The 13,138-nt window shown below is 39.3% G+C and overlaps 1 protein-coding gene across 4 annotated transcripts in view; it reads left to right on the top strand.

Annotated features, from left to right (window-relative positions):
• Positions 1–13,138, top strand: part of LOC112571787 — a 58,879-nt gene that overhangs the window by 35,442 nt on the left and 10,299 nt on the right. For 3 of the 4 annotated variants that reach the window (XM_025251071.1, XM_025251072.1, XM_025251070.1), the window contains exons 11-16: positions 780–928; positions 3,877–3,891; positions 7,562–7,642; positions 7,939–8,131; positions 8,531–8,673; positions 9,211–9,326. In XM_025251071.1, coding sequence (XP_025106856.1) covers positions 780–928; positions 3,877–3,891; positions 7,562–7,642; positions 7,939–8,131; positions 8,531–8,673; positions 9,211–9,326 — 697 coding nt within the window. The remainder of the gene's footprint in view (positions 1–779; positions 929–3,876; positions 3,892–7,561; positions 7,643–7,938; positions 8,132–8,530; positions 8,674–9,210; positions 9,327–13,138) is intronic. The other variant, XM_025251073.1, reaches the window with a different exon arrangement.

Here is a 13,138-nt window from a genome sequence, read left to right as displayed (position 1 = left end):
CATGTATGCTTGATGTAAATTCTTTTTTGTGCTGAAAAAGGCTCTTGAAAAGATTCTTGACATTATGGTCATTGTATTCCTTGTGAACTCACTTGGACATTCAAGTCACTTTAGCTGTTTTGTTGTATTACTGAACTTCTGAAAGAGGCCATACAATTTCCATAGATAATTAGCTACTGTATTTCTTTATGTTTTAGTATGTGGGTTTTTTTTTTTTTTGGGGGGGGGGGGGAGGGCGTTCTCTTTCACCCTTTTTTCTCTTGATTTTATTGATGCGGTTACTTATGTAATTAGCTTTATATGGAGTGTGTATTGTGTGCGTGTGTAACTAAATTTATTAGGTAGGAAAAGTTTTTCCTGCTTTAACGACTGTTGGGGCTGATTTGTGTATGTTATATATTTGTGTTTCTGTGCTATGTAGTGTATGTTTCACAGAGTACAAGAATGGTATCTGGTGCTATCTTAATACTGTAATGGAATTTACACAAAGAAAAGGTCTTTGTAGGTGTGCACTAAGAAACATTGACATGACTCTTCTCTTTTATTTATTTTTTTTGTGTGATTTGTTAAGCTGTGTGTCTTTTTATTTATTAACTTTCATGATACACTTAATGTGTATTTCTGTAAAAGTGGTGCCAAAATTTCATTCTTCCAAAAATTCCTTAACAGTAACTATGCCTTAAAATTTACATTTTGATAGATATTTTTTTAAATCGTTGCTAATCAAATGGTACAGTTGTTTCTTTTGAGTGGTTTGTATTTCTGCTTACATGTTGCAGTCAGCCTACCACAAATAATTTTCCCAAGTGTGGTGGCAGTACACAAAGCCACAGGTGAAAAGGTAGTAGGAATGGATGCTTACCAACCAAACATACGTCATAACTCCAACCTGTTTTATCCTGTGCAGCCATCTGGCAAAATAGAACAGGTAAGCTAGCTGTAAAAATCTATATGTATAAACTTTATAAAATAACAGGTGTCTAAATAATTTTACTATTACAGCTAACTGTAAGACAAATGAAAAAGAATACACACATAACCGTCATTTCTAAGATGTTGCAACATCTATCATATTTGGTGTTTGATGAGAAAAAAAATTCACCCCACCCCAAAATGTTCAGGTAAAAAGGTAACGGTCATCCCCTAATTTTTTTTTTTTAGGTCATTGGAGAGTGAGGTGTTAGAGACCTAACTTAGCTCCAATCTGACATAAAAAATTGAAAAGTGTGCTGTCTTTGTTGACTTAGTCGTCAGACACAGTGACTAAGATTGTCACATTCTTTAATATGGCCTGGTCCTTCACATTCAAAGTCAGAACATAGCTATAGGTCTCTGGGGAAGACATGTCATCCATGGCTAAAAGGAAAAATCATTCTTGGTGGTCAGATATCAATATGCCCATTTTTGTCTAGCAGGTCCCGGTATTCTTCATCTATGTCTCCAGCAATGAAGGCTATTGCCAGTCAGCTCAAGGTTGCAGAGTCCAATATTATGCTCCATAAAGAAATTGTGCTGGGTTATCAGGTGCAATAAGTCTTGCACCACCCCATACTATCCTATAGGGAATGGAATGTGCAAGAGATTATGATCTTGCCATCTTTGTCTTTCACTGGCATGTTTGGGTTAATGCTCCTGCCATACAGAGCTCGTGCTATTTCGTATAGTCGAATCAAGTTTCCCTGTATAGCTGCTGTCTCTGCTTCCTCTCTCAGTTCATAGGTGAAGTATCTCTTGTCTTCCCTGACAGATCTTTTCACTTGGCGGTTGGCTTCCCAGTATTTGGCGTTGATATACATTACTAGACAGACTAGGGACACAGGGGCCACATTAAAAAGAAGACGGAAAAAGTCACCTGGCTACTACTGTTTGCATACATTTGCAGTCACCACAAGTCAACCAGTTTCTTGTCTTACTCTTTGATGTCTGGCCAGAAATGAGGCTACACCTGACAGGTTGAGACGCTTTGTTCTCCAGCGATTGTTTATGCTTTCTTTCCCAACGTCTCTATTCACATTATAGGTTTTTAATTGCATGTTGCAGTCATGTTTCTTTTCAGCTGTCCTTTTTTTTTTTGATTTACTGCTTGTAATTGACTTCTTTTCCGTTTGTTGCCAATTTTACTTTAACAGCTGCCATTCTTCACCGTTATGTAGATTTAGATCTAATTCTTGTTTGCTCGTTTTTGCTGAAACTTAGCCTAACTTTACATCCTCATCAATTCTAATATATTGAGCATTTTTGTCTTTCTGTACTTTTTGTGTGGCCTTTCATTTCCTTCTTGTTTAGTTGTGTTTCCATCAGTCACTTCTGAACAGTTCTACTTTTGTGCTTTGCCAGTGCCAAATGACAGCAGGTGGTTTACAAAAGTATATAGTGTGGGATAAGGCCTGATACATGCTCGTGCACACTTAGAGGCTGGGTAGGCCACAGTAATGGAATGAAACTGACCCCCAGGGTCACAGGGTTAGGTCACAGGATGGGGGCTAGCCTGCTCCCAGGGAGAGGTGGGTGGTGGCTGTATAGCAACAGAGGATGTGTGCCTGGGGTAGTTTCTAGAAAATTTGGGGTTTAAGGTAATGAGGGTGCTGGATGGCAGGAAACAGGCAGCTGGAGAGAGAGCATAGAGGTGTAATGTTACATCATGTGTAGTTTCACCCTTGCTGGTACCATTGACTGGCAGAAGAATCAAATACATCGACTATGCAACATATGTTGAAATGCTGAGAGAAGTGGAAGACTAACCATCCTCACCTCCCCTGTTTCAAATCCATGGCTTAAGTATATCAGTGATCTTCAGAGTTACGCTGACGAGAGTGTTAGCTCCTGGCAGGGTCACCCATGTCAGGTTGAGACTAGACAAAGTGTGGTCCATGGTCCTCCATGTCACAGGGACTTGGGCAATGGACTAATAATTCATTCTTGTGAAAAGATGCAAACAGAGGATAAAGACAATTCTGCAAATGGTGCCAGTGGAGAGGCAGACAAGGTAACTGGAGTTATGACAAATAAGGACCAAAGCCACAAAGAAATTACCAACCTGACAGCCAGCCTGCTTTCACCAAAAAATGTATTAACACATATTATTAGAATGTAATAACACTAAACCAAAGAGGAAAGTAAGCACAATCCCTTCAAGAATTGATTGTAGATGTAGACTGCACGTAGATTGCATCGAGACTGAAGGGAGGGGGCAGTTAAATTTAGGAAGTCTTGTTTGTGGAGCAGTCTCATCTGTTTGATGCTGCTTAGGGAACATTGCATCAGTTGTCCTGTGTTATAAGTAAAACCAGGTGTTCAGCATAAAAACATAACACACCCACTTAATACATTAAGCCCTTGATGCAGTCCAAAGAACCACTATTGTTACGCAAAAAGTTTTTCAAATGTTCTTTGCTTAGTACTTGTTTTTTATGTTTTCTACTATCAGAAGTTGTAAAATCAGCTTAAATGTTACTTATTACTACTTGGATAGGATCAGAATTGTATTGCTATCAAAATATTAATGTTCATACAAAGGAGCATTTTATCAACTGTAAAACCATCATCTTTGGTAATCATTGTGCCATGTGGCTTTATTAATTAACCCTTCTTCACACTAGAGTAATTGACCGAGAACTTTCGATAAACTCAAACCATGCATGCCAGATGCTTGGAATTTGATTTGCCATTGCTAAATACAGGAGCAATGTATTTCAGCATTTTGTCATAATGTAAATAGTTTCAGTTTGTTTTTGCTCAGAAGTATCAATCGAGTCATAGTTCAAGGTCAATGGTGAGTGCCTTATTAGTGAACCTTATTTTTTTCTAATTCTTTTCAATGCTTTGAGTTAGAGATAATGTATGTGCTTTTTCTTTTTGGCTGCAAAATGGAATCAGGAAATGATTAAAAAAGTAAGTTCAGAACTTCCTGGAACTTAACTTTTTCTTGTGTCTGTGAATTCTTATGAATATAATAAAATATGTGTATATAGTGCAGAATCATGTAGGAGGGTGTGCTCTGCACTTGAAAGCAAAGCATGGATAGGATTAAGTGAAAGAAATGGAAGGATAGGCAACAATATGGACAAACTTCTAAAGACATGCAGTGAAGGCATCAGGGGCAATAGGTATGTCAGGGCAACATCCAGTTGTGACGTTATGCAAATTAATGTAATGTCAGAGGCAAAATAGCAGTACAGACTAAGGGTTAGTAGATAAACTAGCTTTACGTGGAGTAGATACAAATTTTGGAGAAATGGGCAGAGCATGAAACTGCAAAACAATTACAAAGCACTGAAAGCTTGTACTCACTTAAAAGCGAGCATAAATGTGTAACCAGTACACAGCACAGAAGAGGAGTAACATTGTCCGTTTTCCTTGCTCTGAAGACATAAATGGGCAGCTAAGTTCTGTACTTTCTAGCTTTTGTAAATGACATGAAGATCAAGCAAAGACCAGGAAGTTACAGTAATTGAGTTTTGATAGAATGAAAGCATAGACAAGAGTCTATAGAGAGAGCATGGGAGTTGGTACTCATGTAGCTTGTAGAGATGGCTGCAACTGTCTTTTGAGGGGATTGGTGTTTTACGCCATGTCAGCAACTGAGGCTATATTATGGCAGGGCAGCCAGCCCTGGAAACAGATGCCACGTGCAGAGAAAGAACAGTGTGCCCGAGACGAGAAATGAACGTATTGGTGACGGGCGCTAACCGTTGCGTCACTGGACCGCTTAACTGTCTTTTGAGGGTCATGTTACCAGGGATAGCGAAGCCAAAACCTCATAGAAGCAAATGCAGTGCTGGACTCACACGCCTTAATATCCTACTCTACAAATGTGAACCATAGACTCTTCAATCTTTCAGTCACCTACATGGAACATAAAACCAATGACTATGTACCAAGCATAGTTGCCACTCTCGTGATCTACCAGCAGCCTTTTCTGGCAACAGAGAGGTGAAGCAAGCTTGTCTAGTTAGGCTAGGTGACATGGCACAAAACTGTAAAACTATCCTTAAGTATCTTGTAGGGTAGTCAGTGCTGTAAGAAAATCTGGCTGGCAAACATACAAGAATTGACTGGCCAGACCATACAGGACTTGCTGTTGCTCTGAATAGGTGTCAATGGTAAGCCTTGTCAGTTCCCTTCATGACCATTACAGGCAGATGCACAGAAGAGAAAAAGCTTCCAGTTTTGGACTATGTCCCGCAGCCCTATCACACAAAACACTGATTGTCCATTCCTTACATCAACTTTTGCATGATCAAAGCTTGGCTACATGAGTAGGGCAGAACACATGCTGTGGCAGCAGTGCACAAGGACACTGCAACAGCAGAGCAAGTATCATGACACAACGGCTACATAGCCATCAACAACATGAGAAAACACCGCAGCATTTGGCACCTGCCATGGTGCATGACTTCACAAATAGTATTGTAGTTGAGCAATCACTGCTATCCAGCTGCCGATTAGATGAAGGAGATCAGCAAAAATCCAAACCTGCCTTTGCACAGGAGTTAAAAAAGCACAAAACATACACAACTAAATAATACATTCTGTGATTACCTTACAGGTACAACTTTTATTCCAAAACTCGAGAATCTTGAAAAAAAATGCCAACAAATAATCAGGTATCACACGATAGCCTTAAAGCTGTGTAAACACATGGATCACAAATTAATGAATGTCTTGGATATGTGCTTCTCTTTGGACAGTTTGTCTTCTCTTTTATTATTCTATCCATTAAATTGTACAGCAAAAACACTTAAGGGATGTTTTAACAAGCAGAATGTCTCTTCAGTAATTGAAAAGTGAATGAACGACAATATTTTACATGTAGATTTTGTTTTCATTTTGGTTTATCCCCATGTAAATGCATTAAAGAATGAACATTTTGACTGTGTATTGCCAAAGGTTTTGAAACGGCTTCTACCAAGCTCCATATGATCTTATCGATAATTATTATTTAGCTTAGCAATCTTTCCGCAATAATGAGATTTTTGTGGGTTAATGCAACAATTAAGTTTTTGACCATTTTTAATGGTTGGGATGTCTCTGCTTGACCTAGCAACTGTATTTGACACAACTAATCATGTTACTTTTCTTCGCAGACTTCACATTTTCTCTAGCACTTTCTTTACATCACTATGGTGGTTAGAGTGTTTTACTTGGGGAGCTTCAAAGGGGGGAGGAACCAGTCAATTTGACCACCACATGCAATTATTTGACTATGAAATAAATGAACTTTGATTTAGTGTCCTCATTCGGCATAGGTTGACCTGCACACCTTGATTTAGATGTAATTTGGTTTTAAAAAAATCAAAGTGTAGCTTCCATCTTAAAGTAGCTTACTATGCAGGATTTCTTGTAAGGCTTAAGATGCTATAGATAGGTTTGCATGAGTGTGGCTGAACCCCCCCCCTCCCTCAGCCACTCCCATTGTGAAAATGTAGCAAGTTTGTCATTTGCGTGTGTGGGGAGATGAGGGGCCAGGGATTAGTGGACATAAACAAATTGAACTTTCTTTGCCTCTTTTATGTGAATTCCTAAAGGTTGTTCTGTGTTTAAAGTTCAAGTGTGTCTTTCTTTACATCAGAGTATGCCTGAGTATGTATGCCTGCCCTTGTGAGCGAAGACAAATTTCTGTCCTGGGTCTCCTCGACAGACAATAAAGTCTGTTTTGATTTGATTTTGATTTTTTTTTATTTTGATCAGAAAGTAGCCTGAAGCGCACTGTGACACCATTCTCATTGGGTGCTAACCTAGATTCTAAAGAACCTTGATACCTAAAAATTTTGACATCTTTGGATGATCTGCCTGCTGCTGCTCTTTCTTTTATGTGAACTTGACCGCTAAAGAACATTGGTGATTACACATCCTTCTCTTGTTTCATTTGTTTGTGTGTGGGTTTGTCTGCAGAGAAATAATTTGAATAGTAAAATTCTGTAATTGGTTTTTGTATCAACTCCCAGATAATACAGATCAATCATGGGCAGTGGTCCAGTCAGCCTGGTCAAATCATTAAGTGGTCAAAATGACAAAGCCACGTACTTTCATCTTTATTAAGGTGACCAGACGTTTCGGGGGCGAAAGCAGGATATGTGCTGATGATGATGTCGTCACCGTCAAAGAACGTCGAATCAGCGTATGGTATTCCGATTTTTAAAGACAACCGGGACATTTGATGGACTTGCCAGAAAGTGGGACATTGGGCGTCTCGCCCGATGAGCTGGCGGGACACGAGGTCAAAAGCGGGACTGTCCCGCCTAATGCGGGACGTCTGGTCACCTTAATCTTTATCCCATCCGGTTTTTATGACACTTAAACCTATTACACTGTATGGCATATCTCTGTTGTGCTGTGATAGAATCAAGTTTCTGTTATGTTAAAGACTGGATGAGACAGCATTTATTAAAGTTAACTGATTATAATTTTTAAACTTTGTTTTGCATGAAGGATTATCATTCACCTTACACCTGGTTGATATAGTCTAGCCACAGTGAAATGTTTATAGTTCATTATCCATTAGGGTACTAAGCTGTGAGATGCTCTTCTTAATTATTACAGAACTTGCCTACTTTTGCAGTTCAACATCAATGTGGAGCTGATGTCTGCTATATTTCGCAAAATATTTTCAGATCTAAACATCAATCCATCTAATTATATGGTTAGTACTTCTGTTGTTCTCATCGCAGTTTTATATTTTGTGTTAATTTAGGACAAAGGCTTTATGGTGCATTTCATTGTGTGTATTATTTTAATGGCTTACAATAATTTAGTAATATTAGTTAACTTTTTTTAAAAGTGTATATGTGCTTGAGGGAGAGAATGGAGGACCTTAAAAAGCTCACTTCTTTTTCAACGTCTAAAACCCCTAACTTTTAGTTTTGGGGAAGGGCATTGCCAAAAGTAGCCTTTGAAGTAATTGCAATTTTAAAAGAGTTTTTACATTTTATTTCTCAGGTAATGCTAAGCACACCTCAGAAACTTAGTGATTCACTGAGAGCAGCGCTGATGGATTCACTGATAGATGATGTTGGTGTTCAAGGTGTATGCATGGTGCAGCAGTCTCTTTTAGCCTTGTATTCTTACCATACCACCTCTGGTATCATAGTTGACATTGGCAACCGCATCGAAATACTTCCCATTTATGATGGTGAGGACTATGTTAAGGTACTATACTTTTTTTTTTGTCAAAGTTGCTTTTTGTAGGAAAAACAATTTTGAAATACCTGTCAGGGCTTCTGCTTACGCAAAAAATTGCGTACAGTACGCATTAAAAGTTCGGAGGACCCCTTCAATTTTTGTCAATGGGGTCCCCTCCAAAGTTGGGCGAAGAACAGGACACCTTAAAAATTTGAAGAAGGGGTCCCTGGGACCCCAAAGAATTTAGCCTTAGCAGAAGCCCTGCCTGTATTTAGGGATAGATTTTTTTGGTTATATTTTCAGTTAAAAGCAAAAATAAGCAATTAAGTTTCTTAGATACAAATAGAATCTTAAGAATTGAAAATCTTTACTTAAATTTGCTTCTCATATTTTTTTGAATGTCCTGCAGGCTTTATAATAGAGAGCGGTGTGTCCCGATGCCCATATGGCTCCCAGAAGGTAGTAGACTCATTGAAGAAAAGTCTGCTTGAAAACAACTATAAGTTTTCATCTGATGCAGAGCTGCTGCTTGTCCGCTATTTAATGGAACAGGTGAGTTTTTTTGGCAGACCACAGACTGGTGTCAGTTATTACCATAAAAATGGGATCTAAGGTCACATTGGAAAATTCAAGATTGATGCAAAAAGCAGGAAGTATTTTTTACCTGATGATAAAGTAATTACCTCTGAAAGTGATGATTCTTGTGGTTCAGCTTGTAAGAACTGTAACTGTCATTATCAGATATGAACAAGTACTGTCTGACTTCAAATGATATCTGTCATTTGCTCATACCCTGACAGATGTCTTGCTTAACCTACTGCAATTTCTGTTTTAAACTTGAATCTTCAACTATTGAAAGGAGGCCAGCTAGACCCACACTAGCATAGTTCAACTCCTATCTCACTGATAGGACTCCGACTGCGTTTTTTGGTCTAATATCTCACCCTGCTTGATTTTCCTGTGGGGTTCCCCAAGGATCAGTACACAGCCCAGTTCTGTTCATTTGCTATGCTGGCATGCTGGTGTTTCAAATAACGATATAATTTAAATCAAGCTCATTTAGCACTAAGAACTCTGATTATGTTTTAGGTATGCTACGTGGCAAGAAATTTTAAGGAAGAGGAGAGACTGTGCAGTTCGGAGCCTGGAAAACTACAGCGCTGTGTCAACTTGACTAAATTCAGCCTACCTGAAGGAACTTACAAGTACATTAACATTTTTATAGTGCATTTGTGTAGTACATGGTAAATATCCTAGCTTATTATTATGGTCCTAATTTATTTGTAAGACATTCTTCTTCACTAAAGCATTTCATCTGTAGGGTCCGAATATAAATAAACATGATGCAATGGTTTAAACTTGTAATGCTTAATGAAGACTACCACTTGTTTATTTTTCTTTATGCTTTATTGTTCAAGAGAAACACATATAGACAAATATACTTACTGTAGCTTTATGGGAGCAGTTGGCATTCTTTAACCTTTTTTTTCTTTCTTCAAAAATCACAAAATTATTAAAGAGAAAGGCAAGTGATCTAGAACCCGGGCTTTATTAATAGATACCAAAATATTTCCATTCACAATGTTGGATTGCAAAAGAATAATTTACTTAACAAGAAGAGTGTGGTGTTGTGCATGGGGACTGCATGATAGCAATCCAGCTGGCAGGCCAGCATCATCCTGATTAATAGTTGTGATCTCAGGGAATCCATGGACAGTTTGTCCTAAGAAAGGAGCATAGTTTAGTAGAAGGGCGCAAATCTTTCCTCCATCTCATCATACCCTACCCTATGAAAGGACCAGCTGACACTAGAAACAGCATAGGTTGTAGTGGTTTGTCTTTAACTTTTAGTTTTAGCTTACGCAAATACAGATAGCTTTCAACACACATTAATAAATAACACATATTTCAGGCTCTTCGCACATTTCAACCATACACTGAACTTATACTTATTTATAAACATATGACATAAGTTATATCTGAAGGGACTGCCAGAGACCAGAAACTGAACGACCTGTCCACTGCTCTCTCCTCCTTATGCGGAGACTGCACAGTCGTCTTACAGTGGATTCCCTCCCACTGTGGGATTTTTGGCAACGAAGCCGCAGACACTCTTGCCAAGGAAGGATCCAAAAAGAGCAGCAAGACAGGTCCACCTACAGTGAAGTCAAATCCATCATCAAGGCCAAACAGCACAACAAGTGGCTGCAGCAGCACCCACGTTTCAACCGAAACGACCCATACTACCTGCTTACAAGAGCTGAGCAGGTCATTATTTTCAGGCTGAGGACAGGCCACAACCGTCTCAATTACCACCTTTACACCAAGCTCCGAATCGGCCAGACAGACCAGTGCCCGTGCAGACAGGCAGTCAGACAACAGCACATCTACTGCAAGAATGTCCCATGCACGAAGAACTCAGGCACCGCATTTGGACTGATGAGACGCCAGTATTGAGGAAGCTACACGGCAGCCTGGAAGACCTGCGGCGCACAGCATCATTCGTGCAGGAGGCAGGCGTGTCCATTTGAGTGAACGACGAAGAAGAAGAAGATATCTGAAGTAAAGTTCACCTACATATTATCTTCACGTATATAAATATTAAATAGGGGAAGGAAAACATGTCTATTCACAAACATTTTCAGGTAAGTATAGGGTATCCAGACTACAAGGAGACATAAGAGATACATGATTTTTCACAGATACATAACAATATAAGTATACATAACAAACAAACAATATTTTACAATATACCAACATAGCACAAAAAAACCCCAAATATATGCACAACAAAGGACATACATAGACAAACAAAAGAAGGTGAATGAACATGAATTTTTTTAACAGGATTGGCAGGGTGACATAAAATAGTCACCCTTTTTGCCCTGAGTGATGATCTAGTGTTTTTTGGCCCAGAGAAAAAAACAATTAAAACACTCACCCGCTATAAGTAGTAGCTGTTTAAACAATATTAAACAATACATATACAAAACATTAAAAAAAAATAAAACAAAAACTACTGCATACTTCAATTTACACGAGTAGCTCAACAAACATATCCCTGACAATGTACACAAATCTTTCCTCCACCTTATCATACCCTACTCTATGAAAGGACCAGCTGACACTAGAAACAGCATAGGTTGTTGTGGTTTGTCTTTAACTTTTAGTTGTAGCTTACACAAATGCAGATAGCTTTCAACGCACATCAATAAATAACACATATTTCAGGCTCTTCACACATTTCAACCGTACACTGAACTTATACTTATTTATAAACATATGACATTAGTTATATCTGAGGTATAGCTCACCTATATATTATCTTCACTGACATAAATGTTAAATAGGGGACGGAAAAACATGTCTACTCACAAACATTTTCAGGTAGGTATAGGGTATCCAGACTACGAGGAGACATAAGGGAAGTCACTGATATCTCTTGGGTGATGTTTATCCCATGCTTGCTACCATCCTTCGTCAACTGTTGAGCATCTTGATCCAGTTCTTGTAGCAGGTCCTCTGTTGTATTTGGCTGCGTGGTGTCCTGCTCTTGTGCTGGGTGAAACGTACATGCCCCCGAGTCCAGTGATGGCGCTTTAGTTACTGAAGGCTTGGAATGAGTAGTGGAGTCAAAAGTGGAGAAAGAAGTCCCACGATGCCCCTCTCCTCCGTGTGCCGGTTGTTGATGATGAGGTTTTCTCCTGCTTTGTTGTTGTTGCTGTCTTGTCGCCCCTTCCCGAAGCTGTTGGAATTTCCTTTCGCTCCCTTCCCGTTGTTGCCGAACTATTTCCTCGGGGCTCATTCCTATAAGCATTTTGTCGATGTAACTGACATCACCACCTTTTATTTCCCGCACAGATAGATCCAATAATTTCACAAATAGTTTGCCGCCAGCCGCCGACCATGCGTCTAGGACACCTTCATGCTGCTTTAAACGATTTAGTCTTTGCACATTTAAATGTGTAAGGTCTTCTGTGACAGATATACCTGACCCCTTGAGTCGACTTCTTGCTTTCAGCACTCGGTCTCGATCTGTCTTTACGGGAGATGAACTGCACTATCACTGGTCTTGGTCTCGGTCTGTCTTTGTTTATTTTTCCTACTCTGTGTAACGCTGAGATTTTATGAGTGTCAATGTCCGACAGACCAAGTCTTGACTGGACAACATGGAGCACTTTCTTTTCACAGTCCTCCACCGTTTCATTTCTAAATTCTTACTCTCTCCGAGAGTACTGCTTATTAAGCTGACCCGAGTGACTTGTTAGTCTGCAAATTTCTTCTTTTAAAACCTCTTTTTGCTTTTGCAGAGCTTCAACTGTAGCTTTTAGCATTTCGTTTTCATTTTTGACATAAAAAAGTGCGCTTGTTATAGCAGCGCTCTACTTTATTGTCAATCTGTTTAGCCAGTGCCCGATGGCACATCTCTATCTGTTGTCTCATCGTTTCCGTTGTTTGTTGTAGATTTTCCATTTTTTTTTTAAATATTTGGTTGTTGGATGTTTCCGAGACAGTATAGGAAAAGGCTTGAGTTATGAGAGTCTGTCTATCGCGTGACTGGGATGGTCTGCTTTTTTTTGGTAACGCTTCCCGCTGGATCTCTTCTTCTGACGGCTGTCCCTTGTTTTTTCTATCTCTTCCATCTTCTGAGGCGTGCTGAATAAATTTTCTTCGGCGCTTGATTCTTGTTTCCTTTTCTTGTCTTTTTTCGGAGCCATTGCTTAACGTTCTAAAGAGGCAGAAAGGACGAACAACACCGCACCAAGAATCACAACCTCTGCAAACACAGGCCGCGCGATCGTCCAACACCAGCTTCTTAGTTGACCGCAGGTCAGCAGTTGTATGCTCGCACGTTGGACGTATCCCACCGCAGATATCTCTTGAATCACATTTTTTTTAAACAAGTCTGAAGCAAGGCTATAACATATATATATATCCATCAGTATACTATCCTGTGTCATTTATAGACTGCACATTCATTTTGGGTCCAAAAAACACATTTTTGTATCGGATGAAG

This window comes from Pomacea canaliculata, linkage group LG9 (genome assembly GCF_003073045.1).
Source record: "Pomacea canaliculata isolate SZHN2017 linkage group LG9, ASM307304v1, whole genome shotgun sequence".
NCBI lineage: Eukaryota > Metazoa > Mollusca > Gastropoda > Architaenioglossa > Ampullariidae > Pomacea > Pomacea canaliculata.
This window is presented reverse-complemented; position numbering and strand designations above follow the sequence as displayed.